The sequence below is a fragment of the Lynx canadensis genome, chromosome E3 (assembly GCF_007474595.2).
Source record: "Lynx canadensis isolate LIC74 chromosome E3, mLynCan4.pri.v2, whole genome shotgun sequence".
NCBI lineage: Eukaryota > Metazoa > Chordata > Mammalia > Carnivora > Felidae > Lynx > Lynx canadensis.
Window position 1 is genome coordinate 3854495 of NC_044318.1, and position 27438 is coordinate 3881932.

The 27438-nt window shown below is 54.1% G+C and overlaps 2 protein-coding genes across 7 annotated transcripts in view; both read right to left on the minus strand.

The window, feature by feature from the left end:
- The window catches only part of SRL (sarcalumenin), a 47136-nt gene extending 35239 nt beyond the window's left edge, over window positions 1–11897 (minus strand). For 2 of the 5 annotated variants that reach the window (XM_030300757.1, XM_030300756.1), the window contains exon 1: window positions 1559–1827. In XM_030300757.1, coding sequence (XP_030156617.1) covers window positions 1559–1619 — 61 coding nt within the window. In that variant the 5' untranslated portion in view covers window positions 1620–1827. Of the gene's footprint in view, window positions 1–1558; window positions 1828–11757 lie in introns of those variants that run through there. The other 3 variants (XM_030300761.1, XM_030300759.1, XM_030300762.2) reach the window with 2 other exon arrangements.
- A 2400-nt stretch (window positions 11898–14297) lies between these two features.
- Window positions 14298–26515, minus strand: TFAP4 (transcription factor AP-4). 2 transcript variants are annotated; one of them, XM_030300763.1, is made up of 7 exons: window positions 26151–26515; window positions 18303–18468; window positions 18087–18185; window positions 17520–17690; window positions 16797–16937; window positions 16084–16236; window positions 14298–15174 (listed from the first exon to the last, which is right to left on the minus strand). In XM_030300763.1, the coding sequence occupies exons 1-7, from the start codon at window positions 26498–26500 to the stop codon at window positions 14980–14982; spliced, it is 1275 nt and encodes a 424-aa protein (XP_030156623.1). In that variant the 5' UTR covers window positions 26501–26515; the 3' UTR covers window positions 14298–14979. The 2 variants fall into 2 exon arrangements, with proteins under 2 accessions (XP_030156623.1, XP_030156625.1); XM_030300765.1 differs by having other exon boundaries at window positions 26092–26279.
- Between the last annotated feature and the right edge of the window lie 923 nt (window positions 26516–27438).

Below are 27438 nucleotides of genomic sequence, written 5' to 3' on the forward strand. Positions count from 1 at the left end.
CAGGAGAAGAGCCCACAGCCCAAGTGGTGAGCAGGAGTGAGGAGAAAGGGGACCCTGCACATGGTGGACAAACCCTCCCTGGAAGCCAGGACTGGACCACACTGCAGAGTCCAGGAAGGAAGGAGCATGCACAGAGAGGATCTTCGCACAAAATGCCTGCCTGCCTCCTTTCCCCCACAGCAAGATCCCCAGGCAGGCCTTATGGAACGTTCCAGATGTCCAGTTCCCTTGTTGGGAGGAAAGATGAAGGATGTCCCTAAAAGGCTAAGAGTCCCCGGGCCTGCTGTGTGGAAGCAAGGCGGCAGCTGGGGCTGGGCGGAGCAGGGCAGGGGCTGTGAAGGGGAGAGGGCAGCAGTGGCTTGGGGCTCAGGATCCAATTACATGGCTGTTTCCATACTTAGCCACCTGACAGCCGCTTGGAATCCTCACCGCTCCAGCCACAGCAGCGCTGCAAGGCCCAAATTAACTCAAGGGCAGACAAGGGCAGGGCCCAGCAGCGTTCGCAAGGCTGAATCCCCCCCACCTAGGTCCCTAACCCCCTGAGGGAACACCTTCTGCTCCTGCCTGCTACCTGCCCTCCTGGCTGGGTCGAGGACCTTGACACACAGAATCTCAAAGACCTGAGCGGCTGGGGCTCTGGCCCTGTGGTCCCCGGTGCAGATGAAGACAGCCACTCATGAAAAGACAAAGCAGGAGACCCAGATGCCTGGGGGTCCCCAGATCACCCCCAAAGCACCACCAAGCGAGACCCAGCCACAGAAGTCTCAGGAAGAGAGAGGTGACAAATGATCTGGTGTCCCCTCCATGCCTAGAAATAACCCCCACGCTGTAACCTGAGCCACCGCCTCTGCCACACAAAGTGCTGAGATATCAAAGGGAGACCGTGCACACATGCCCCAGCCCCCTTCCAGTGGAGCCCCCAGCCCAGGCCAGGGATACCCTGCAGGGGGTCCTGCTCCTCTCCCAAACTCTGGCTCCAATCCCCAACTCCATCTCCAACCTGTTCCCAACCGACCTCCTTTCTACCCTGCTGTTCCCCAGACAACCCCCAACTCTGTGCACTGTGCCCGGTGTTCAGTCATGCAAAGCCAGCCCCTGCCCAATCCCCACCGGGGGGGAGGGTCAAGCCAACTCAGACCTCCAGGGGCCCCTCCAGCTCCAAGACCGGGTTCTTTTCGCCCATCTAGAAGGGTCCTCTAGTCTTGACTTTTGGGGTCCTCTTCTCCAACATCTACTGGCCAGACCTGTCCTCTGGCTCCCAGCCCTTGGCTCAGGCCTCATGCCTGCCTGCACCTCTCGGTCCACTGCTCCCACTTTCTCTGGCCTCTCATGGAGCCCCCGACATCTCTCAGGTTCTCCGTACCATTTCCTCCTGGGCCCCAGGGAGAAAGGAATGGAGACGATGCCAGGAGTCCATGTTTGCCATCAACCCCAGGAACCACTGAGGCCTCACCATCTACCGCTCGAGCCTCTCCCCCCTCCCCCCTTCAGTAAACATAAGACCTCAGAGCACGTGGGGGTCGTGATCTGGCCTGGCTGACAGGGGTAAGGGTCATACCTGTTTGTCCTGGGAGCAGGAGCGATGCCACAAAGCAGCAGAGCAGGACCAGCGCCCTCATGGTGACTGCCAAGAGAGCCCAGCTGCTCCTCGCCTCTATTTATAGGGCTGGTGGCAGCGCCGGGTGGGGGAGAAAGGGTCACACAGTCACTAGGGCAACTGGGTGGACGTGATGGGGAAGCCGCGCAGACCCTGACAGGCCATGCAGAGGCTGGCTCCACCACTGCTGTGCCTGCTGTCAGGCCCCGGAAGGCAGAGCCCGGACCGGATTCTCTCCCCCCAGCGGCCCTGGGGTCACGTGACATGGGTCACAGGGCAGGGGTGGTAGAGAAAAAGTGGGGCATCCCTTGGGTTAGGTCTAGGGGTTAGGAACCCGAGCCTTTTCAGCATCTGTGCTAACTTGATCTAAAGTCTGGGCCAAGTCACTGACCTTGACCTGCCTCAGTTTTCTGAATGAAGGAGCCGCAGGGCAAAGCGAGAGAGATTCTATTTGACAGCCACTGACAGACATTTCGGCCGTTCCCACCCCCACCCCCCCACCCCCGCCCCCACAGGTCGGTCAGGAGGGTGAAGCCGCAATAGCTGCTTAAGGAAACCTGTGACGTCTGACCTTTGAGGTAGATGGCTAGGAGCTTAACCTTCTCAGGCTTCTGGAAAACACAGAATGCTGATGCCTCGGAAGGACAAAGGGGAAGCTAGGAGACATGTCCCGTGCTATGATGTAAGACAGTGAACAGAGATCCATTTCCAGTAACATGGGGGTTCCAGAACCTTCTGTCGTGTCTGCAATGTGATGTTTGATGCAGTTTTCCTAATGGCACATGACAGCCCCTAAGAACCAGTTCTCTGAAGCTGAGGGAATGCAGACACTGGCTTGTCAGGCTGGAGGGAGGGTGTCACTGTGAGGATGGCAGTCGGTCACGGAGGAGAGGAAATGAAGTCAACTGGCCATTCTTCTATGGGCTTTACATTTAACACAGCTTCGCTGGGGTCTAATCCACCTGCAGCACAGAATGCTATTCAAATCTGATTCGACATATGTGTATCACCGCAATCAAAATAGTGACCAGATTCCTCACTGCCCAATTTTCCTCATGCCTCCCCCCTCCAGCCCCCTCCCCAGCAGCTCCTGAGCTGCTCTCTTCACTATACATTAGTTTGTATTTGTGGATGTAAATGGAACCACATCGTATGTGTTTTTTATCTGGCTTCTTTCACTCAGCATACTTACTTTGAGATGTGCTCACGTTGCAGTTGTGTATCGATAGTTCATTCCTTTGTATTCCGGACAGTACTTCACTGTATGGACTGGCCACAATTTGCTATCCATTCTCCTCATGACAGACACTGGGTTGTCTCCAAGTTTGTGCTATTACTGATCGAGCTGCTGGGAACATCTGTATACAATTCCACTTACCAACGTTCACTTTCGTTTCTCTCCAGTAAATACCCAGAAGGGAAGTGGCTGGATCACATGGTGGGGGGTCCGTTTAACTTTTTCCTAAGGTGACTGTGCCATTTTACATTTCTGCCACCAGTTCCTCCACATCCTTGCTGATCCTGGGTAGGGTCAGTCTTTCACATTTTAGTCATTCTTGTAGGTGTGCAGTGATATCTTATTGTAGTTTCAATTTGCATTTTCCTAATGACTGATATTTAATTTTTTAATGTTTATTTTTTGAGAGCGAGACGGAGAGGCAGGGGTGAGTTGGGGAGAGACTGAAAGAGGGGGAGACACAGAATTTGAAGCAGGCTCCAGGCTCTGAGCTGTCAGCACAGTGCCCGATGCGGGGCTCAAACTCATGAGCCGGGAGATCATAACCTAAACCAAAGTGGGATGCTTAACCGACTGAGCCACCCAGGCGCCCATGACTGATGATATTAAGCACGTTTCCATGTGTATTTTTGTGATCCACTTCTTTCGTGTGTTTTTGGTGCAGAGCCTGTTCAAAACTTTCAACTATTTTTGATGGGTTGTTTCCTTCTATTGAGCTTTGATGGTTTTTTTTTTTTATATACATACGCTGAATACAAGCCCTTCATCCGATACGTAATCTGTAAGAATTGTCTCCATTGGCATCTTGTCTTTTCATGCACTGAGGTATCTTTCAAAAAGCAGAAATTCCTAATTTTCATCAAATTCAAAGAACTCTTTGCCTAACCCAAGGTCCCCAAGATGTTTTTCTGTTTTCTCCTAGAAATGTAACAATTTCGGGTTTTACATTTAGACCTGTGATCCACTTTGTGTAATTTTCAATAGGTTGCCAGGTAAAAACTGAAGTTAGGATTTTCACATGTGGACATCCAGCGGTTCCAGCAGCACTGGAAGAGACCACCCTTCCCCCACTCAACTGCCTTCGCACCTCATGTTGAAAATCAGTTGACGGTATGTGTTTAAAGCCATTTCTGAACTATATTCTGTCCTGCTGATCTACGTGTCTGTCCTTCCACTGTGACTTCCTAATCAGTCATGAAATGCGGTAGTGTGACTCCCTCAACTTAGATCTTTTAAAAGTTGCTTTAGCTATTGTAGTTCCTTTACACGTCTGTATGAATTTTGCAATCAGCCTGCAAATTGCTATTTAAAGGCCTTCTTGGATTTTAATAGGGATTACACTGAATCTTTAGGCCAATCTAAAGAAAACTGACAAGGTACCAACTGCAATGGTCAATTTTATGCGTTAACTAGGCTAGGTTATGGTGCCTAGTTGGAAAGTATCAGTCTGAATGTTGCTGTGCAGGTATTTTTTAAATGCACTTAATATTAAAATCTGTAGACTCTGAGTCAAGCAGATCACCCTCCATAATGTGATGGGCCTCATCCAATCAGTGGAAGGCCTTAAGAGAAAAGACTCAGCTCCCCACCCTGGAACAGTAAGGAATGCTTCCTCTGACTGCTTTCTGACCCAAGACTGCAACATTCACTCTTGCGAGAATTTCCAGCCACCAGGTATCCCTGTGGATTTCCGACCTTCCGGTCCCCTCGACCTCTCTCTATACACATACATCCTACTGGCTCTATTTCTTGGGAGAACCCTGACTAACACACCAGCACTGAGCCTTCCGTCAACCATGAAGGGAGGGGGCAGTACTGGACCTGGGAGAGAAAAGGAAGTCAAAGTCAATGACGCCCCTGCTCTGGGCCAGGCGCTTCACCTGTCACGAGAAGTGGGCATGCCACCACCATGCCACAATGAGAAGGCTGAGGCTCAGACTGCTGCAGTAACTTGTTCAACATCACCTCCTAAGAGCGGAGTGGTCTGAATGTGAACCCGGACGTGCCTGACTCACAAAGCCACAACTTCTCCCATCCATCGGAGTGAATGCCGTCAGGGGAAGAGAGGAATTGGTGTGTTGGTGAAAGGTGGTGGAGGGTTGTGGGGGAGAACAGGGAGACACAGGCTGAAGGGCCAGACTCCAGACCAGGCTGGAAGGGAAAATGTGAGCTGCGCACTGTATAAAAGGCTCACTGCATGTGATTTCAGGACACCCCATTTGGACTCCAACAGATCCTTGCAGAAACATGTTCACAGCAGCACAATAAACAACCCAAGCGTCCATCAGCAGATGAACACATGAACCAAATGTGGTCTATCCCTACAGTGGGATATTATTCAGCCATAAAAAATGAAATTCTAGGGGTGCCTGGGTGGCTCAGTCGGTTAAGCGTCCGACTTCAACTCAGGTCACGATATCACGGTCCGTGAGTTCGAGCCCCGCGTCGGGCTCTGGGCTGATGGCTCAGAGCCTGGAGCCTGCTTCCGATTGTGTGTCTCCCTCTCTCTCTGCCCCTCCCCCGTTCATGCTCTGTCTCTCTCTGTCTCAAAAATAAAGGTTAAAAAAAATTTATAAAAAAAATGAAAATTCTAATATGTGCGACAACACAGATGAGCATCCCAAATGCTAATGCTAAATGAAATAAGCCAGTCACAAAAGGGCAATGTGTTTGTTTGCTGAGGCCATCATAACAAAACGCTGCAGACCGGGCAGCTTAAACAGCAGAAATTTATTTCTCATAGTTCTGGAGGCTGGAAGTCCAAGATCAAGGTGCCGGCAGGTGTGATTTCTTCTGAGGCCTCTCTCCTTGGCTTTGTGGAGCCACTGCGTCTCCTCACTGTGTCCTTCTCATATGGTCATCTCTTGGTCTGTGTCATCTGTGTCCTAATCTCCTCTTCTTGTATGGACACCAATCACCTTGGACCAGGGCGCACCCGTGTGACCTCATTTTACCGTAATCACCTCTGTAAAGACCCTGTGTCCAAGTACAGTCACACTCTGAGATACTAGGAGTTAGGAATTCAACATGAATTTTGGGGGGACACAAGTCAGTTCATAAGAGATAGATATTGCATGAATGCACTTATATGAGGCATCTAGAAAAGTCAAAAAGACTAAAAAAAAAAAAAAGTCAAAGTAGATGGTGGGTGCCAGGGGTGGAGGGAAGGGAGCGGGGGGGGGGGGGGGGGGGGGGGGGGGTTAGCGTTTAATGGATACAGAGTTTCTATTTAGAATAATGAAAACATTCTGGAGAAGAACAGTGCCGATGGTTGCACCACACTGTGAATGTGCTTCATACCACTGAATTAAAAATCAGAAAGGATTAAAATGGTAAATTTTAACCACAATTTTTTTTTAATTTTTTTTTTCAACGTTTATTTATTTTTGGGACAGAGAGAGACAGAGCATGAACGGGGGAGGGGCAGAGAGAGAGGGAGACACAGAATCGGAAACAGGCTCCAGGCTCTGAGCCATCAGCCCAGAGCCCGACGCGGGGCTCGAACTCACGGACCGCGAGATCGTGACCTGGCTGAAGTCGGACGCTTAACCGACTGCGCCACCCAGGCGCCCCTAACCACAATTTTTAAACATCAAAGTAAAAGGCACCCTGTTTGGAAAGTGAGAGATTAAAAAGGAGGGTAGACTCAATTGAAGAGAAACTCCCGGGTCATAATTCTTTTTTTTTTTTTTTTTTTTAACTTTTTTAATGTTTATTTATTTTTGAGAGACAGACAGAGACAGAGAGCGCAAGTGGAGGAGGGGCAGAGAGGGGGAGACACAGAGTCTCAGAATCCGAATCTGGATCCAGACTCTGAGCTATCAACACAGAGCTCAATGCAGAGCTCGAACCACGAAACACAAACCGCGAGATCATGACCTGAGCCAAAGTCAGACCGTGGACCCTTAAACCACTAAGCCACCCAGGTGCCCCTCCCAGGTCATAATTCTTTTTTTTATTATTTTATTTTTTAATTTTTAAAAATTTATATCCAAATTAGTTAGCATATAGTGCAACAATGATTTCAGGAGAAGATTCCTTGATGCCCCTGACCCATTTAGCCCATCCCCCCTCCCACAACCCCTCCAGTAACCCTCTGTTTGTTCTCCATATTTATGAGTCTCTTCTGTTTTGTCCCCCTCCCAGTTTTGATATTATTTTTGTTTCCCTTCCCTTATGTTCATCTGTTTTGTCTCTTAAAGTCCTCATAGGAGTGAAGTCATATGATTTTTGTCTTTCTCTAATTTCACTTAGCATAATACCCTCCAGTTCCGTCCACGTAGTTGCAAATGGCAAGATAACACTCTTTTTGATTGCCGAGTAATACTCCATCGTATAAATATACCACATCTTTTTTATCCATTCATCCATCGATGGACATTTGGGCTCTTTCCATACTTTGGTTGTTGATAGTGCTGCTATAAACATGGGGGTGCGTGTGTCCCTTCGAAACAGCACACCTGTATCTCATGGATAAATGCCTAGTAGTGCAATTGCTGGGTCATAGGGTAGTTCTATTTTTAGGTTTTTGAGGAGCCTCCACACTGTTTTCCAAAGTAGCTGCACCAGCTTGCATTCCCATACCAGGTCATAATTCTTAAAGAGACCTCACTTTGCCCTGTAAGAGCTCCACACCGGCTTCACCCCACATCACCCACCCTCCGGGGCTGCCGCTGTCTGCCCAGAGCAAGGCCTGGCCCTCTCCCCAGCTCGTTCTTTGGACAGAAGCTGCCAGAGCCTCTGCCTAAGGGTCCTCAGCCTCACATAGTCCCTGCAGTTTGGTCCCTCTTTGGCCACTGATTTTTTTCCTAGGTCAATCCGTACCTCAACAGTTCCTTGAGGGACTGAGAAAACGAGGTCGGACCCTACCAGGCAGGCCTCTGCATCTGGATCTGCTCCATACTCAGTGCTAACACAGTGCAGAAAGCAACCTTCACCATATTTTCCCATTTATCCTTAGAAGGACCCAAATTCCCATCCATTACAGGAATCCCCTCCACAAAAAACTCTATCCAGCCTCCGACTGAACACCTCCAGGTACAGGGAACTCACTACCAGAGAGTGCTAGTTCTGCTCTTTTGAATACGATGTGAGGCCCAGAACCAGCCAGAGTGCTCCAGGTCACCACACCTGCCACCCCACCTTCCTGCTGAAGGCCAGGGACAGGCACCACGAGGATTCCCTGGAGAATGGAGAATGCCTCTCCCCTGATCTCAAACCAGCAGCCCCCCATTGACCTTCAGTGCCTGCCCAGCCCTACTAATACATTCTTCTCTCAATAGGAGAACAGGAGATTTTCATCAATTCTCTCTTGGGATTTTCGGAACATCCTCTTTATCTGCCACAGGGCGAGACGCAATGAGAGAGCTGATCTCTGAGACGTGTGCAGCACCTGCAGCCTTCTTCCAGTCACTTTCCTGCCTCCTCCTTAATCTGATCCTGAGGCTATCCAATAAAACAGGCGGCCCCGCGGGGGAACCTGTGACTTAGGCCCCCTAATTCAGGAAGCTCTGCAGCTGTCACTCCCAGCTCCTTTACAGCACCCAGGGTGTGGCAGGGGGAGAGTGGGTTTGGGGAGCACATTCCTTTCTACAGCTGCTGCATTTAGGAGCCGCAGCCCCCGGTCCTACCCCCTCCTCCTGGTCAGCACACGCTCCTGTCCATCAACACAAGAAACTTGGAATATGGCAGGGCCAGAGAAGAAAGGGGACCAAGGCAGGGGTGATACCAACTCTACTCCCAGCCAAGGACTTGTAGGGCAAGGGGAGAGGGAGCAAAACTCAAGAGAGAATGAAAACGACAGACACGACAAGGTCAGCAGCATCCAAGAAAGCACACAGGCAGCGGGGTAAGAAGGGACATTGGGAAGGGCTCGGGTGGGACAAGGTGGAGCCAGAGCCAACAAAATCTGGGGCAAAGGATGACACGGCAGCCAGCTTCAGAGGCAGCTGGAGGGTTTGCTGGTGCTTTACATGCTTGTCTGAAGCCACTATGAGGCCAGTTCATCAACAGCCAAGGAGGCTGAGGTCACAGGAAGGCTCCCACTTCTGCTAGACAACCCTTCCAACACCACCCAGAGCCAGGGCAACTGCTCCTCTGCCAAAGATGCCCCCGAGTCATGGCGTTAGGTGACGGATTCATTACACCCCACCTGCGACAGAAAAGCATAAACGTGGCTCCCAGGTATTCATAAAGTATAACAGGAAAGCAAGGACTGAAAACTACACAGAGGCCAGCACACAAAATGGAGCGATTCGTAAAGCTGATACAAAAGCAAACGGCACTTGATATGTAAGGACCTCGCACGTGTGTAACTTGATCAGTTGCCAATTCACGGGGTCCTTAAAATAAGAACAAACCAATAGCTCAGGAGAAATGAAATTATTTCTGCTACTGAGCCTCCACAGGAATTTCTTCCGAGGGTTTTCTTAAGAAGGATGCCGTAAAATGCACTGATCCTTGAGTACATCAGAGCAGACAAGCGTTTCCATGAGGTTTTTCCCAACAGAAACGCTTAAAATAGGCCAGGGGAGGCCACCAGGAACCAAGAATGCCCAGTCCCTTCCCAAAGAAGCCACCACCACAGAGGGTCAATGGTACGTGCTCAGGACGTATTTTCTCCTCCAGTGCCACTTTCCCAGCTCCCACTCAGAGAGGAGAAGGGGAAATTGGCACAATCTATTTTGGAGGACAGTATATTCTAAAACATATTCATGATAGCTGTAGGCTGGAAACAACCTGTAAGTCTGCTGCTGGGCAAATGCCTAAATCAACTGTGGTATATTCACACCAGGGAATACAGTTGGCCATAAAAATCAATAAACTGCTGATACACACAAAAACATAAACGAACCTTAGAGACACTGTGTTGAGCAGAAAAGGCCAGACAAGAAGAGCATAAGTACTATATGATTTTCATGAAGATCTAAAATAGGCAAAACTAGGGGCACCTGGGTGCCTCAGTCGGTTAAGCATCCGACTCTTGATTAAGGCTCAGGTCATGATCTCCTGGATGAGATGGAGCCCTGTGTTGGGCTTTCAGCACAGAACCTGCTTAGGATCCTCTCTCCCCCAAGCTCTCTGCCTCTCCCCCATGCTCTCTGCCCCTCCCCCGTTCTCCCTCGCAAAATAAATATATAAACATGAAAAAAATTAGGGGCACCTGAGTGGCTCAGAGCATCCGACCTCGGTTCAGGTCGTGATCTCGCAGTCTTGTGGGTTCGAGCCCTGCATCGGGCTCTGTGCTGACAGCTCAGAGCCTGGAGCCTGCTTCGGATTCTGTGTCTCCCTCTCTCTCTGCCCCTCCCTCATTCATGCTCTGTCTCTCTCTCTCTCTCTCTCAAAAATAAACATTAAAAAAACTTTTTTAATAAATAAATTAAATTAAATAGGCAAAACTAGTCCATAGTGATAGAAATTACAACAGTGGAGGTTTCACTCTACACCTACCAGAATGGCTGAATATGTGTCATTATGTTTTTTAGGTTTGTTTATTTTGAGAACCAGTGCACATGCTTGCATACAGGGGAGAGGCAGAGCAAGAGGGAGAGAGAGAATCCCAAGACAGCTCCAAGCTGTCAGCACAGAGCCCAACCTAGGGACTGAACTCGTGAACCATGAGATCATGACCTGAGTCTAAATCAAGAGTCGGATGCTTAACCAACTGAGCCACCCAGATGCCCCATATGTCATAATGTTCTGACAATATCGATTGCTGGTAAGGATGAAGAGCAACGCACACATGGCTGGTGCAAAATGATGCGTAACTACATACACACGTACATAAACGAAAGCACGTAAAACCGGTGAAATCTGAGTAAGCCTAGTGCACTGCACCAATCACAATTACCTGGTTTTGGTGTTGTACTTAAGGAATCCAAGATGTTACCACTGGTGGAGGTCCAGGGAAGGGTACACAGTACCACCTCCCTGTACCTCTAATTATTTCCACAATTGTTTTGAAAGTTTAGAAAAAATAAACCACTTGAGAGCTTGGGTGGGGTGCTGGGTACATGGATATATATTGAGTTTGTGAAAATTCACGGAGCTAAACACATAAGCTACACTTCTGAGTATGTATCATGCAATATTTCAGTAAAGAGGTTCTGTTGGGGGGCCTGGGTGGCTCAGTCGGTTAAGCAACCCACTTCGGCTCAGGTATGATCTCACCGTTTGTGGGTTCGAGCCCTGCATCAGAGCTGTCTACTGACAGCTCAGAGCCTGGGACCTACTTCAGATTCTGTTTTATTCCCTCTCACTCCACCCCTCTCCTGCTTGTGCTCTTCTCAAAAATAAATAAATAAATAAACTTTAAAAAAAAAAAAAAAAGAGGTTTTGTTGAACATGGCCTTGATCATGTCCTTCCTAGATGCCCAACCCCTCACAAGAAATAAAATCCAAGCTTCTTAGCAGGACTTGGAAGTCCTACACCAACCCATTGCCACATATTCCCTTATCCCTCCTCCCAGGCCAGTATGCACAAAGCCTGCAGGACACCATGCCCTTCCAGACCACCAGGCCTGGCCCACAGGTGGGTGGCCACCTGGACCGGAGCCACACAACACGTGGCTGCTGACCCTGGACCCTGTTTCTAAACCACACGTGGCTGCTTACCCTGGACCAGAGCCACCCTACATGTAGTTACTGACCCTGGACCCTGTCGCTGCCCCACGCGTGACTGCTGACCCTTGACCCTGTCGTTTCCCTACGCGTGGCTGCTGGCCCCGGACCCTGTAGCTGCCCCACGCGTGGCTGCTAGCCTCGGGCCCATGGCCATCCCTACGTAGATGCGGTCAGGGCAGGATGCATACAAGGTTTCCAAACATGGCAGGAAGAAAAGACTGAGGTATTTTGTGCGTAGCTTCTTACATTCATCACCTGAAATCACAATGTTGCGGATACTGTGGCTTAAAATAAACGTCACCTGTTCTTTTCACTGCGGCCTCTTCCGCAGGGCGCGTCCTCGGCGCAGGCGGGCGCAGGATTAAGTGGGAGAGCGCCTCCGAGCGGGGAACACGCGGAAGCCGCACGTTTGCGGCGTTTGCGTACGGGGCGTGCGTGAGAGCGCGCGGGGGCGGGATCAGAGGCGGGACCAGAGGAACAGGCGGGCCGGAGCCCGCGCAAGGCCACCTGAAGCGCCAAAGAGCATGCGCGCCGGGGTGGGGGCGGGGGACTAGTCCGGGAAGGGGCGGGGCCGCGTCCGCGCCCCTGACTTCCGCCGCCTGCTGGGGAGCTCGCCTGGAGTCTAGGGGCGCGCCACTGCGGGTCAGACGAGGGGACTTTCCGGCCCCGCCCCCAAGTTCCTCCTCTGGCCTATAGGAGCTGAGCAGACCCGCGGGCACCGGAAAGAGGCGGAGCCTCCGCCCTCGCTGGGCCTCGCGTTCTGGGCCCACGGCGCCCTCTATTGATCCTCTTAGGAGCAGGACGGAACCCGTCCAGCGCGCTTTGCACCTGGCAGAGAAAAGGGTAGCTCGACTGGCCTTGGAAAAGGGCCGTCCCCACTCAGATCCTAGCTAAGCCCCTCCCTTCAGACACGCATTTTAATGTAACTTTGTGAATTAAGCTAGATAGACCCCCAAAAAGAAAATTACAGTTAGAATGCTAACTGAAGGAAGCTGGATTCAAAAGGCTAAACGTTGTATGATCCCAATTATATGACATTTTAGAAAAGGCAAAACCATACATAGGAACAGATCAATGTGGTTGCCGGGGTCTGGACTACACAAAGGGACAATGGGGAACAGTGAGGAGGAAACTAATACCTTGATTGGGGTGATGGTTCCACAACTGTATGTATCTATCAAAACTCACACAACCAAAAACTAAAAAGTGAATTTCACCAAATGGAAATTACACCTTCATTTTTTAAAACACTAAAAACAGAGGGGCGCCTGGGTGGATCGGTTGGTTAAGCATCTGACTTGGCTCAGGTCATGATCTCACACTTTGTGGGTTGGAGCCCGGGGCTAGGCTCTGTGCTGACAGCTCAGAGCCTGGAGCCTGCTTCGGATTCCGAGTCACCCTCTCTCTCTGCCCCTCCCCTCCTGTTCACGCTCTGTCTCTCTCTCTCAAAAATAAATGTTAAAAAAATTTTTTTTTTAACACTAAAAACAGAAAGCAGATGATTGGTGTTTGCCAAGGGCTGGGAGGAGGGAGGAATGGGGAGAGACCCATTAGGGGATAAGGAATTCATTTCGGAGTGATAGAAATGTTTTGGAAGTGAACAGAGGTGGCGGTTGTACAACAATGTGAATATACGAAATGCCTCTGAATTGCTCACTTTAAAATACTTAATTTTAAGTTATGTGAATTTCAACAACAACAAAAAATTACAATTTCTAAAAAAAAAAAAAAAAATTCAGCCTCCTGCCTACCTTCTATTCAATGTCTAGAAGCATTCAGTGTGGGGACGAGATGTGAACTCGCTATTCTGCTCTGGCCTCAGTGCCCACATACCTGTCACAATATGCGCATGAGGAAAAGCAAGCCAAGAGGGACACTTTGTAAAGCTGGCTCTGGCCACAGAGGATTAAGAAAGTTATAGGTCCAGGGCACCTAGGCGGCTCAGAAGGTTAAGTGTCCAACTCTTAGCTTCGGCTCAGGTCAGGGTTTGTGAGGTCAAGCCCCGTGTCAGGCTCGGCAAAGATGGTGCAAAGCCTGCTTGGGATTCTCTCTCTCTCCCCCCCTCTTTCTGTCCTTTCCCTGCTCTTGATCTCTCTCTCACAAGATCAAAAAAAAAAAAAAAAAAAGGTTAAAAGTCTACCTCCCTATCCAATAAGACGAAATGCCCCTGTGCCAGTAATTTCCAACTTCAGATGAAGAACCTGATGCCCAAAGATCAACTAGCTCGCCCAAGGAGGAACTGACTTCCTTTCTATAGGTGGGGAGACTGAGGTTCAGGGAGGTTACGCAAGATGAGGAAGTGGCAAAGCCCAGGGACTACCAGGACCCCTGAACATCCTGTGTCCTTTCTCTAAGAGATAGGAAGCTGTGGCTTGGTGGTTCCTTCTCTCCTTGCCCCCCACCAAGGAGCCAGGAGCCACCCCTCCCACTCCCAACACCATCTCCCATCTTTGGACAATCCCAGGAATCATTCCAGGGAGTCTGGGGGCCCTGATATCTCATTACAACACCACACTCCAGCTGGGGAAAGTCACTGCTCAGCCACATCCAGGCCCCTCTTGTGGGCCCCCAGAGCACCCCATACTCTAGTCTGGGAAGCCTTTCCTGGCTCCTCAGGACAGCACACACCCCACAGACACAGAATCTAAAAAACAAAGTACAAACTTTATTTTGTTTCTTTATAAAGGCACGGTGGCCTCTTGGTTTTTCCCCCCACTTTCTTAACAAAATATAATAGCTTCTCCTTGAACACAAAGACCTCAAAATTGTTTAAAAAAAAAAAAACAAAAATAAAAAAACAAAAAAAAAAACAAAACAAAAACAAAACAAAAAGATAAAAAACCAAAACCAAAAGGAACCAACAACAAACAACAAAAAGAGAGAGACAAAGACATTTTTGGGGTAGAAGATGGGAAACCTGGAGGGAGGGGTGGGGCTGGGTGGTGGTGGGGAAATCCTCGAGCTGAGCCGAGGCCGGGAGGGGAGGGGAGAAGGGCAGCAGCAAACCCCAACCGAGAAGCAACATAGACCCCCGGGGTCCCCAGAGAGCTCCGACCCAGCCAGACCCCCAACCCATGTAAGTGCTTAAAGGAGAAAGGAAAAAAACAAAAAGAGGAGGGAAGGAGTCAGAAACTGCCGGTCTAGGGCTGGCTCTGGGGAGGGCAGCATACCTTGGGGTTTTGTTTGATTTTTCCCTGTTCTTAAAAACATGTTTAAATGAAAAAATGCTTTTTGGCGGAGAGAGGCCAGGCACCTGTGTCAGCTTCCCCCAGCCTCCGGGGCGAGGCCCAGCCCCAGGTGTCCCGGTGCTCAACATGCCCCTGCCACCCCAGCCCCCGGGGACCTCAGGTCGGGTGGCTTCGCTCAAAGGTCGATTTACAGTATTGAAAAAGAGGTCATAAAAGAGACCCAAATGACGTTGTAATTTTGTAAAAATTCCTCACTCGTTCACCTGCGTTTGCTCCCTGTAGCTGCCCCCCGGCCCCCTCCAGCTCCAAGAGGGGAGAGGAGGGCTGGGGGGTGGTCAGGGAAGCCCCCCATTCCCTGCTGGCTCCTCCCGGCTCTGGTCCATGGCGTCGCTGTCCGAGGCCTCCGAATCGGAGGCAGTGTCGGAGGCGTGGGCCTCCGGGCAGCTGCGGCCTGGCTTCACGATGACGGCTCGTCGTTGTTCTTCCTCCTGCTCCTGCCTTTCCTGGGTGCCCTCGATGTGCTGGATCGCCTGGTGGGCGGGGGGAGGTGGCAGGCTGCGATGAGGGTGGCTGGGGACACTGGGACAGCCACTATGCCCCCCTCCCCCCACACACACACACATACATACACACACACACACAGAAATATCCAGAAATAAGCCTGGCAAGACAGTGGCCGGCCTGCCAGAATACGGGGGAAACAAACATTTGGAACTCCTCTGCTGAGCTGCAAAACGCCTTGGAGATCACAGTTCAGGGCCGCCTGGAAGTCACATGCATCTCTCATTTATACATTTCAAAGTCTGCCTGTTCACTTATGGGAGGTCTCTGTTATTAACTTTATTCTTCAATTTGCTGCATTTATGTGCAAGTAAAGTTGCAGGGGTTGATGGGCTTTTTTTTCATTTGGGCTTTTTTGTTTGTTTGTTTCATTGTTTTTCTTTCTTTGGGATGCTGTTGGGTTCTCCCAAGGGATGCCACCCTGAGTGGGGCACAGCAGAGACTTCAGGCCTGACCCACAGTGCCAATCATCTGTGCAGGAGGCGTAAGTGTCCCCCACCCAGCCACTGCCACCTGCATCCTATCCCAGGTCCTGGCAGATGGAGCTGAGAGGAGACTCTGGAGCCAACCAAGACCTAGATGCAGGAACTTGACACTAGGGGGCTCGGGAGCAAAGAACCCTTTCAGCAAACCCCAAGGAGGAAGAGACAGGGTCTTCCAGGCCATGCTGTCCCCCTCTCTGCCCCAAACCTTCTCCAGAGCCACCTCCCACGGCAGACACAGAAAGGGAAACTAGGGAATGGAGACATTCAGCTGCCAGCCTTTCTTCCTGCTGTATTCAAGCCCCGTCTCGATCCCCTACAGCCTGTGGCTCTCACACATCTCGCGCCCCCACCCCCGCTCCCCCGACATGTTGCCTCCTCCTTAAGCCCAGGTACCTGCACGATGGTGTCCAGATTTTGCCGGGACGTGGAAACAGAGTTGATGACCGAGGAGGGGCCCATGGTGACGACGTTGATGTGGTGGGAGGGAGGGGCTGGCGCCGGCACGATCACTGTAGGGTGGTGGGTAGGGGCCGGGGGGGGCAGCAGCTGCAAGACAGAGGCCCTCAGTCTTTTTCCAAAGGTTCCAGGAACTGCCCTTTCCCTGAGGACCCTCACGGAGAGCACGGGAAGGCCCCCAATCACTCTGCCCGCTGCCTAGACACAGCCTCTGCCAACCGCCACCACCTCTGAACTCCTTCACTCCCAAGGGGCCAGCCAGTGTGTGGCCCACCCCTCTTATTTTAAGAAATGAGGAAAAGGCAGTGCAGAGAGGGGCTTCCGGTCATCTGAGATCCTGTGGCCCCTTCCCTCTCCAGCACCAGGCAAGCACGTCAACATCTAACACGGACAGTGGTGGGCAGGAGCGTGGACTCTGCGTTCAGAGAGCCACGTCGTTGAGGGTCGTGAGTGGGCATGGAATTTAACCTTTCTGTGCCTCAGTTTTGCCATCAGTAAAGCGGGGAGAATAAAAGCTCAGGCCTCGAAGGGCTGCTAGGAGGACTCAATGCAATAATGTGTGCAGGACACTGGGCACCCAGGGACGCGGGGCCCCAGAGGCACTGATGTCGCTCGCGGCGCAGAGCCCCTCGCAGATGCCGCCTGCTCACCTGGGTCCGCAGGTGCTGCTGTTCCCGCTCCAGTTTCTCCTGGTGCAGCAGCCGCACCTGCTCCTGCTGCTGCTGCAGCTGCACCTGCTGTGCAATCACCTTGAGCTTTTCTGGGTACATGTGGGCCTCCAGCGAGCGCACCTGGGGGCAGAGCAACAGGCTGGGGGGACGGGCCCCAGACCACATTCCCAGCGCCCCCCAGCCTCTGTGCAGGGCCCGCGGGACTGCTGCGGTCAGCCTCCCCAAGCTCTGCCCTTCGCCAAGAGGCCGTTCGCTCCCGCTGCAAACCTTCACATGGAGCTGGTCCACCCTCGGGGTAGAGACCAAAGTCCTTAGCACAGCCTGCCAGACCCGCCGTGACTCATCTCCTCTCCAGCCATGGCCTCCCTCATGCCCTGATCCCTCCCATCTCGAGGCTCCGGCCCCTGCTGTGCTGCGTGGTGCACCCTTCTCCTCTCTCCGCGTGGTTAACTGTGAGACTTGACCTCCCCACCTTGGCTCCAGTCACTTGCACGGAGAAGCCGTGAAGCAGCCTCTCTGGAACCGGCCCAATCCCCCTCCCTGGTGCCCACCGTTGGCACGCGGCCTTTACTGCAGCCGTGTTTTATTCCAGTCCCGTGAGAGCCTCTGACGCGTGTCCCTCAACCCCATGCAGACAGTGACCCCCCGAGGGCAGGTCACTGAGCCCCCCCATGCGAAGCCGGGTCCACCCAAGAGCCTCACCTGCTCCTCCAGCATCATGCGCACCGAGCGCTCCTTGTCCAGCTGCTGCCGGAGCTCGATCATCTCCCGACGCAGATCCTCTGCCTTCTCGTCTTCCCAGATGTCCGGCGAGCCGATGCCCTCATCCTTGTCCTCTGCCCGCCGCCGCTTGGGGGATGAGCCGCTCAGCTCCTGGAGACCCCAAGGGGCCAGTGAGTGCGCCGTGACACCCACATACTACTGACACCACCACCACCAACAGGGGAGTCGGGGGGCTCTTTCACAGCCCCCCAAGGCTGTCAAGCCCAGGGAACCCCATTCTGCAAATCCAACAAAGGCCAGAAAGGTGATTCTAGAAATCACCTGGTTCCTTCCAGAGCCCAGCCCACTGCACTTGACCGATGGGTCAACTGAGGCCCAGGCAGGAAGGCAAATGCCTCAAGTAGGCAGGTCGGTGGGGAAGATTCGACCCGCAACCACACGGGAGTCCCAAGCCACCTGCTGAGCCGGGACACGCCCACACCAGGGAAACGGAGTCAGGAGCGGGGCGGGGCACTGAGGTAGCAGGCGGCCTCCGCGGGGCGCTACCTGGATAAAGCGCTTGAGCTGTGTGTTCTGCTGCAGGAGCCTGGTCTTCTCCTGCTCCAGGGAGAAGATGTACTCCGCCGTCTGCTGGAGAATGGCTGCCTGAGGGTGGGAGGGACAAGTCAGGGACCCAGGCAGGCAACGTCTGCCAGAGCTCGCTTTCTTCTCCCCGCTTGAGCCAACCACTTCCTCCAGGAAGCCTTCCGGGCCCCAGCCCACCTTGCTGAGCTTCTCTCCATCTGTGTGGGGGATGAGGGTCTTGAGGGACTGGAAGCCCGCGTTGATGCTCTGCATGCGCCTCCGCTCGTTGCTGTTGGCGATCTCCCGCCGAATCCGCCGCTCCTGGTCCCGCTGCGTCTCAGGGGTCAGTGGAATGTTGGCAAGGCTGCAGGGAAGGACACAGACATGCTCAGGCCGGGTGCCCTCCGTGCCCTGCCCCCATGGGACCCTGTCTTCACAATTCATCTCCAGAGGGCCCAGTGTAACTCCAGTGTAACTTTCATCCCTCCACTGCAGAAGATGCCAGATCTGTCAGATGCCTATGCCCCCAGCAGATCAGGAGGGTGATGGAGTTGTACGTCCTGGGACGCACTCAGCCCCAGGTCCCGGCCCCGTGTGTGGCAGCTGTGGGTGCGGCCGGAAGCCTGAATGGTTAACAAGAATCTCTGTGATTCTGATGCAGGTGGTCCCAAGAGCAGTTGGAGACACCTGTCCCTGGGACACCTCAGAGTGTCTTACTGTGCACCTGGACCCCCTCCTTCAGCACTGCAGGCTTGAGGACTGAGGAAGATGGTTCCCCATCCCCACAGTCATATTTCCAGCCACACACTCATCTGCCAGTCCCCAGCCCGGCCCCAGACACCCCACGCTAAGACTTCAAAACGGAGACAGGAACCACTCACTCCAAGAAGGGGACGCCAGGCCCACCACCCCTGGAGACACTTCTCCCCCAAACCCACCCACCCCAAGAGGCAGGCCCTGTGCCAGAGGAGCAAGGCTCCCAGCACGCAGTGGGCAATGTTACTGCCTATCGTGTGATTGCATCTTACAGAAGCAGCAGCCGGTGGGGTGAGAGAGAAGGCAGCCAGCGGAAGGGGGAGAGGCTATGGGCCCAGAGGCATTGGCAGGAGGCAAAGACGGCAGCGGGGCCTGTGGGCCCAACGCCACTGCTCCCGAGGGGTGGGCCTGTGTGTGGCCCGGAGGAGGCATTCCCCCCTTTCCCGGCCCTCTTCTGAAACTCCCCCCGCCCCTGGCCTGATGGCTTCCAGATGCTGGGCTCCCAGAAGAGGCCACCGGCCCCACCCAAAGCCACAGCCCTGGCTTCTTCCTGAGGGGCCCTCCTGGGGTGACCCGGTCCAGGCCTGGGCCAAGAGAGCTCACCCCCCTGGTTCTGGAGGAATGGGGAAAGAACCGCAGGCAGCCTTGTTCCATTGATGGGAACCCTGAGCTCCAAGAGGTGCCCAAGCCCCCATGCCCACTCCCAGACAGAAAGAAATTTACTCAGAAAGCCAGGAGAACGAGTCTGCAACAGCTGGAGGGAGGCAAGGCTTTTCCTGCCCGCCCCTGGCCCACCTCAGCTGTCCCACTGCAGGCCTGCAGGACCCTGGACTTGTCTTTGCCCCATCCTGGGCCTTGGCCTCCTCTCCTGACAGAGAGGGTAGTCCATGGAGGGTGGGCTAAGAGCAGGCTCCACGTCAGTTGCAGCTGGGGGCCCGCAGACAAGCCCTCTCCTCCACCAGCACCCTCAAGGCCTCCCTGGGCCCCCTCCTTCAGGGTGCAGCTTCCTCACAGGGCCTATGGAATATCGATGCTGGGAAAGGGGTCCACAACCCTTTCTTTACAGATGAGGCTTAGGACGCAGAGTGAGATGGGACAGAGTTTTAGAGTAAGACTGCCAGTCATCTGGGTCCCGACTTCTGGGCCAGGGGCACCTCACTTCTCCCAGTTTCCCTGCCCCTACAGTGGAAGTGGACAGGTGGACGGGGTGGCTGGAGACAGCAATGGAGAGGATACAGGTCAGAGACCTGATATGCAGTGGCTTGCCTGTCCCTTGGGGGCGTTAGAACCTAGTCCAGGCTCCCCTGGTCTGGAAGTGCCCTCGAGACCCTCTGTAGTGGGTGGATTACAGAGGTGGAATGGGGAGCCTGGCTGGCTCAGTAGAACATGTGACTCTTGGGGTTGTGAGTTTGAGCCCCATGTTAGACATACAGCTTACTTAAAAAAAAAAAAAAAAAAGTCTTGAGTTCTATGCTGACTCAATTTGCTGGAATTTTCTCATTGAGTTGTCACAATCTTCCTGAGTCCAGTGGCCTTATGATTCCTGTGTGGGTTGAGGACATAGACTTGGGAAGGGAACAGTTCCAGCAAGTGGTGGGGCTGGGACTTGAACCCTGATCCCAGAGCCCTGCTCTTACCCACAGGACAGAGTGGGCTCTGCACCGTCCCACAAAGCCAGACACCCAGACAGACAGATGACAGTTGACCCTTTAGAAAGGACAAAGCACGGGGTATGCACAACCATCATGCAGAACATTTACATTATTCCCATCTGACTCCCATGGACACCCAGCTGGGTAACTGTGTTGCAATGAGGAATCCAAGGTCTGAGGAAGGGAAGAGCCCAAGGTCAGACAGCCAGACCAGGGCTTAACAGGCACCTGCGGATGCCAAGCCAAAGCTCGGCTCCCCTCACCTGCTGATGGCACCCTCTACTACTGATGGCTCACAAATGGCCCCACTGCTTACCAGAGCCCTGTGTATGGCCTCAGCAGATAGTGTGCCCCTGACCCTCCTGACAAACAGTGGGACAGGCACAGAAGTGACCTGCCCATGAAAGATCAGGCAGAGCAGGGTGCAGGTGCACTTTCCAGCCCCCACTGCCTCCCAGCCAGGTCCCATCAACTGCCCTCCCAATCCCCCCAGAAACCAGAGTTCAGCCCCACCTTCCCCAACCAGCCAGCTCATCTGCCCACGAAAACCTCTGCCCTGGGGAGCAGACCCTCAGCTCCTTCCTTCTCCCCAGAACACCCAGGAGCCGGGGAGACCAAAGGAGAATGAAGGACCCAGGCAGGGAGCAGAGGCTTGTTCATCCTGGTTCTTCCCAATGTTCTATCCATTCTTTCCCTCTTGCCCAGTCCATCAGCCCAGCTTCCTGGTTCAGAAACCAGCTGCTGGCTAACCTAGCGCACCCTTAAGTCCCAGAAAACAGATTTCACCCCAAAGCTGCAGTTTTTTGTGAGGACTTGGGTTGCCACCAAGACCCTCCCGGGTAACTCACCTAAATAGCCCCAGAAGTACCAGCTGACAGTTTCTTTAATAGAACATGGACTAACCAGGGTTTCTGATTGGTGGAATGTTGACTAATCCGGGATTCTGATTGGTGGAATCATGGCAAACCCGGAGTTCTGATTGGTGGGAGTGCTGGCCAACCAGGGGTCCTGACTGCTGACCAACCAGCGATTCCAATAATGGACGGCTAATCCCGCAGATACTGTACTAAATAAAGTGGGCTTTTCTGCAAATGCCTGAAAGTTTCTCACATTTCTTTCTAAGTTTTGCACACGTAAACATGATTTACAGGAATTGTAAGGTCCTCTGTCCCCTCCACATCAACTTCAGACTCCGAGGTGAGCAGTGAAGTTAGCCTTGTCCACTGACACCCAGGGTCTCTTGCTTCTCCCAGACTGCCCTCTGACAGCCAGTCTCCTGGAGCTGGGCAGCCAATGGCCAAGCAAAGTTTGGGTACCAGCCCTGGGTGCCAAGATTGCCACCACGGTACCCTCAAAGTACCAGAGTACCCTCAAACAGCCCCCTGGGAATAACACCAGCATACCAATCAGAAGTTATGGGGAAGGGAGCACACTTTTTTTTTTTTTTTTTTAATGTTTTTATTTATTTGAGAGAGACAGAACGTGAGCTAGGGAGGAGCAGAGAGAGAGGGAGCCACAGAATACGCGGCAGGCTCCAGGCTGTCAGCACAGAGCCCGACACCGGGCTTGCACCTGTGAACTGCGAGATCATGACCTGAGCCAAAATCGGACACCGACCGAATGAGCCACCGGGCACCCGGGGAGCTACTCTTCAAGACAGGATCCTGACCTGTACCTGTCCTTTCTGCCCAGCCCAAAAGCATGTAGCTCCCATCCCCCTATACCCCCATGCCTGGCCTCCAGCCTCAGATTAGCCACTGAGAACTCTCATTTTACACTGCCCAAAGCCACTCACACACCTGCCACTCAGTGACTACAGTGTGAGGTGGGAAAGCCCAAGCGGGATTTCTCCCATACCCCAAAAGGAAGGCAGGAAAAAAGGTGACCCTCAGCAAGGATGTCCAAGTCACTTGTCCTCTGCAGCAGGTACTGAAGCAACCCAGGGCCTTCACCCAGCCCCGCTGCTTGAATCCATACACCACACTCTGACCAGCCTGCCACCCCTACCCTTGGTCCCAGAACAAACCCTGTCTAGGCTGTTCCCATCAGAAACACCTCATCCCTCACCTCCCCTCCTCAGACGGAGCTCCCTGAACTGTGTTCAAGTACAAACCACCCCTGCCACTTACTAGCTGTGGAACCCCATGCTTAGCTACTTCATCTTTCAAAGCCTCAGTTTCCCCACCTGTGAAATGGGGAAACATTGCCTCACTTCACAGGATCAGGGTGAAATCTAAAGACACAGACAAGGGGCACCTGAGTGGCTCAGTCTATTGAGCATCTGCTGGATTTTGGCCCAGGTCATGATCTCAGTTCAAGGGATCGAGCCCTGCAGCAGGTTCTGCACAGAGCCTCCTTGGGATTCTCTGTCTCCCTCTCTCTCTCTCTGCCCCTCCCCTGCTCTCTCTCTCTCTCTCTCAAAGTAAATAAATAATTTAATTTAAAAAATTAAAGATTAATTTAATTAGTTAATTAAATTAATTTAACTTAAAAAAATTAAAGACACAGGTAGAGCATGTGACTCTTAATCTTGGGGGTCGTGAGTTCCAGCCCAGCAGGGATTACTAAAATAAATAAATAGGTAAGTAAATAAGATAAATAAATAAGCAAGCAAGCTTAGGTTATTAAAAGAGAGAGGGAGGGAGGGAGGAAGAAAAAAGAGAGATACTGAGAAAAAGAGGATGATGCGTTTTTCCAAAGTTTGTATCCAGGACTCCAGGAGAACCCAAGCTCTCTCTTAGGGGACTGATACAACTCTTTAGCACTAGGAGACTGAGCTCTTAGGACAGGGCCAGTTTTGGTTCCTAGCACGGAGTAAGTACCTCATAAAAACCAGATCAAGGGGGCACCTGGGTGGCTCGGTTAGTTAAGCTTCCGACTTTGATTCAGGTCATGATCTCATGGTTTGAGTTCGAGCCCCGCATCAGGCTGTCTGCTGCCTATCTTTTGTCCCCCTCTCTCTCTGCCCCTACCGCACACTCTCTCTCAAAAATAAACATAAAACAAAACAAAACAAAAAACGGATCAAGGACCCAGCACACACTCCAAAGCCCCTAGCTGCTCTCTAACTCCTTCTGGGAACTGGTCTCCCACCCCCACCACCCCCACCAAGGGCAGTAGGTAAACACTCTAAGACCACAATGCCTCTGCTTCCAAGAGTGTGTCATCTGAACACATACCAGGTGCTTTCCACACACACAACCAACCTTTACAGGCGCTCTATTTTAAAGAAGCAGAGATCATTGAGACGACACAAGTCCAAGACCACACAGTTTGGGCAGGAGCAGATATGAAGGGGATGCGGGGATGGGGGAGACACGGGGACTCACTGTGCAGTACGGCCCCCTCCAGTAGATCTGGGAGAAGGATGCGAGAGACAGGGGGCCCTTCAGGCACCGAGGGATGGAACAAAGTCCACCAGCTTGAGAAGCCAGTCCACACAACCAAAAGGTCCCGCCCCACCCACACACTTGATCCCACCTCACCCCACAGCTCCTTCTGAAAACGAACAAACCCAGAGGCCCCAACTCCACACCCAGCACATGGGCTTACAACCGTCTCACAGATAGGCAGGCTCATGGCACTTGGCCCCTGGGGACTGCTGGACTCCCATGGGCTTGGGACAGGGACAGAGTGAAACCAGAGTCCTAGGAGGCCAAGAGAGGATTCAACTAAGGCCCAGGCCTGGTGGCCAGAGGTCCCTACTGTACCAGGCCTGTACCAGGGTCAGGCCCAAACAGCATCTGGAGCAGCTCAACCCCACCTCCCCAGTGCCCAGCCCTTCCCGGTCCGAACGGGTCTCCGGGATCAGGGTTCAAGTTCCAGCCCCACCACTTGCTGTAACTGCTTGCTTCTCAAGCTTGTGTCCTCATGCCACACAGCAATCACAAGGCTGCCAAACTCAGGAGGAAGACTGTGAAAATCCAATGAGAAAAATCCAGCAAAACGAATCCCTAGAACATATTAAGAGCAGCAGAATTTTTTTTTTCTTCTTATTACAGCTAGGTCCTCCAGGTAGACCTTCTGGAAGGGCCACCCCTCTGGCTGCCCACCACCCTGAACTTGAGAATTGTTAAGGTAGAAACCCTGAGGCGGGTGGGGTGCGTGTATACATGAGCAGCAACCGTCCCCAACCTCATTTCTGCAACCCCGGGTGTCCACCAGCCTGGGCCACACCGCCCTCGGCTCCTCCTCCCTCAATCCCCGCCCAGCCTGCCCAGGGCGGCAAAGCACGTGGCCCCAGCCCTAGGGAGCCATTTCGCTCCCGGAGCAGCAAGGCCATACAGGGGCTGCAGATCCCACACTTGGGCACACAGGAGAGCCCCAGCCGCTGTACTGCCGTGTCCCGCAGGCAGTGCTCAGTGCAGACGCCCAAGCCCTTCTCCTGGCCATCAGAGTTCCGGACATGTGCATTTTAACCTGTGTCCAGGGAAATGGAATGCGAGTGGCACACGCACCCATCACCCTTTGGTAAAGGGTGGACCTGGAACAACCCGGACCAAACTTGGAAAGTGGCTCCTGGGGAGGGCCGAGGACCTGGAATCACACACCCACACGGCTGGGAGACTGAACGGTTTCGGTTTCTGACTAGGGGTGGGGGTGTGGGGGGGAAAGGGGTGTGGATGGGAAAGTTTGCAGCCGAGATCGGCGGATGGAAGGCAGCAGCCTTGTGAGGCCAAGGGCAGCCTCTGATGCCCCCTCCTCAAAAGGCGCCTCCACCGGGCCTGCCGGGCCCATCCAGCTCGCGGGAGCCGAGCTTTGTGCGAGGAAAGCGTGGCCCCGGCGCGCCTACATCTCCCACAATGCCGCGCCGGCGGGGCTCGGGGAACTACAGCTCCCGCGAGGCGGCGCGCCGAGGTCCGCCTACTCCAAGAGGGCTGCAGAGTCACGTCCAGGCCTCGCTAGTAAACAGCGCCCGGGCGCGGGCGGCAAGCGGGCGAGCGGCCGCTAACGTGCCCGAGTCCGCGGCGCCCCCGGCCGGCAGCGCCGGCCTCTAGGGTCCCACCCATCCCCGCGCCCCTACTCGAGCACGCCCCCCGACCCCGCCGCAGCCCTGCTCCCAGCAAACACACCACCCGGCTCCCCGATCCCCCCCCCCGCCGCTCCCAGAGCCGCGGCGTGGCTGCATTGTAGCAGACCGCGCAGCAGCCCCACGCGCGGCCCGCGCACCCCAAGCCCCCTTGGAGGGAGGCACCCAGAGACAGCGAAGAAGGAGGGAGAGGAAGGAAGCCGCCGCGGGAGGGGGGAGGAGGAAGCGCGGGGGGAAAAGCCACCAGCACCAAGCATGGCCGGGACTGCTGCAGAACCACGTGGGTCTGTTTGCAATTTACAAACGTCGCGACTCGCCCGCCTGCAGCGGACAAAAGTGACCAGGGCCGCTCGGGGCCCCCACGTTCCCGGGGACGAGGGTCCCCCGGCGGCGCAAGCCCAGCTCGCGGGGCTGTAGCCGCCCCGGAGGCTAAGAAAGGCGAGCAGGGTCGGCAGCGCGGGCCATGCGTGCGCACACGCGCGCCAGCCCAGGCGGGCTGGCCAGGGGCTGCAATCATGGGAAGGGGGTGGGGGGGAGGAGGAGTACACACCTACAGAGCCCTCCTATCACTTCTTTCTCTGTTTTCCTGAAATGTTGCAAAGAGGGCACCTTCTGAGTGGGCACCATGAAATACTCCATAGCGATCGGCCCCCCTCCTCTGCACGAGCCGGGTCCCGCGGTCCGCCGGAGAATGCAAGATGGAAATCCGAATCAAAGGGCAGCGCCGGACGGAGGTGCAGAAACGGCCGGTCCCAGATGCTGGCGGCGGCGGCGGCGGCGGCGGCGAGGGGAGGGAGGCGGGCGGGAGGGGCGGGAGGGAGGTCTCTCCGGCCTGCCTCCCCGGGCGTGTGTATGTGTGTGTGTGTTTGCAGCTGATCAGATGTCTGTTTCAAGGCGGGAAACAGCTGGTGAAAACTCAGCACTCCCCCGGCCTCCTTCCGCGGAGTAAGGAATTGCATGTAAACAAAGGACTATTTGCAGCGCCCCCCGGGCGGCGCGAGGCCCGGGTGAGAGGGGCGCGGGCCCCCGGGGGCTGGTTGCGGCCAAAGTCTGCGAGCCTACCCCCCGGCACCGGTAGCCGGGGGCCGGGGGCCGGCTGGGGGGGGCGCGGCGTGAATGGAGCGAGCTGCGGCCGAGCTACATGCGCCACTATGGGTGATGAGGTCCATCAGCTGACAGGTTGGCAAGCGTTGCAAAAAAAAAAAAAAAAAAAAGAAAGAAGAAAAAGGGGCCAGCCACCGCGAGGGAGCCTAGCCCGTGCGCCAGGGGTCCGGCGGGGACTGGCCGATGCAGGGTCTGGGCGCTCGGTGGCCCTGGGGGGCAGAGGGCGCGCAGCTGGACCCCGCGCGCTGTGGCAAGGCCGTTTGGGGTGCTGCTCGGGGCTTTTTCTTTTTCACGGTTGCAGCTGCACGGAGAGGAGCCGCTCTGGCGCGCTCCCTCAGAGCCCAGGGCCCCCTGGAAACTTGCGTCACAGCCACCTCTCCCACATGTAACTTGGGGCCGACTTCGGAGGCCGGCCAGCCCCCTCCCTCCCTGCCTGCCCAGTTGGCCGCCTAGCCCGGGCTCTGGAGCCTGGGAATCCCGGAGCCGGGGTGGAGAGAGCAAAGGGGGCCGCGTCGGGCGCCTCAGATCCTGAGGCTGCCTTACGAAACGGGGGCCCCGGTGGGGAAAGAAGGGTGGAGGCGGGCCAGGACGGCAGCGGCCACGGGAGCAGGCTGCCAGCGCGGCCCGGAGGTCTGGTGGCTGCTGCCGGGTATCCCCCTATGACCCACTCCACCCCACCCCCTTTCCCCCTCCGCGGGGAGGCTGGACAGACGCAGATGGAGGGCTGCCGCCTCTCATTCATGGCTAAATTAGTACGGGACCTGCTCCTCCGCCAGGGTGCGCTCTTACTACG

Coding starts and splice junctions, on each gene's coding strand:
- TFAP4 (XM_030300763.1), bottom strand. CDS start 26,500: ATGCAATTCCTTACTCCGCGGAAGGAGGCCGGGGGAGTGCTGAGTTTT. Junction 18,469..26,150: donor TCATGGTGCCCACTCAGAAG/GTGCCCTCTTTG, acceptor CCTTCCCTGCAG/CCTTGCCAACATTCCACTGA. Junction 15,175..16,083: donor ATCTGGACACCATCGTGCAG/GTACCTGGGCTT, acceptor CCCGCCCACCAG/GCGATCCAGCACATCGAGGG.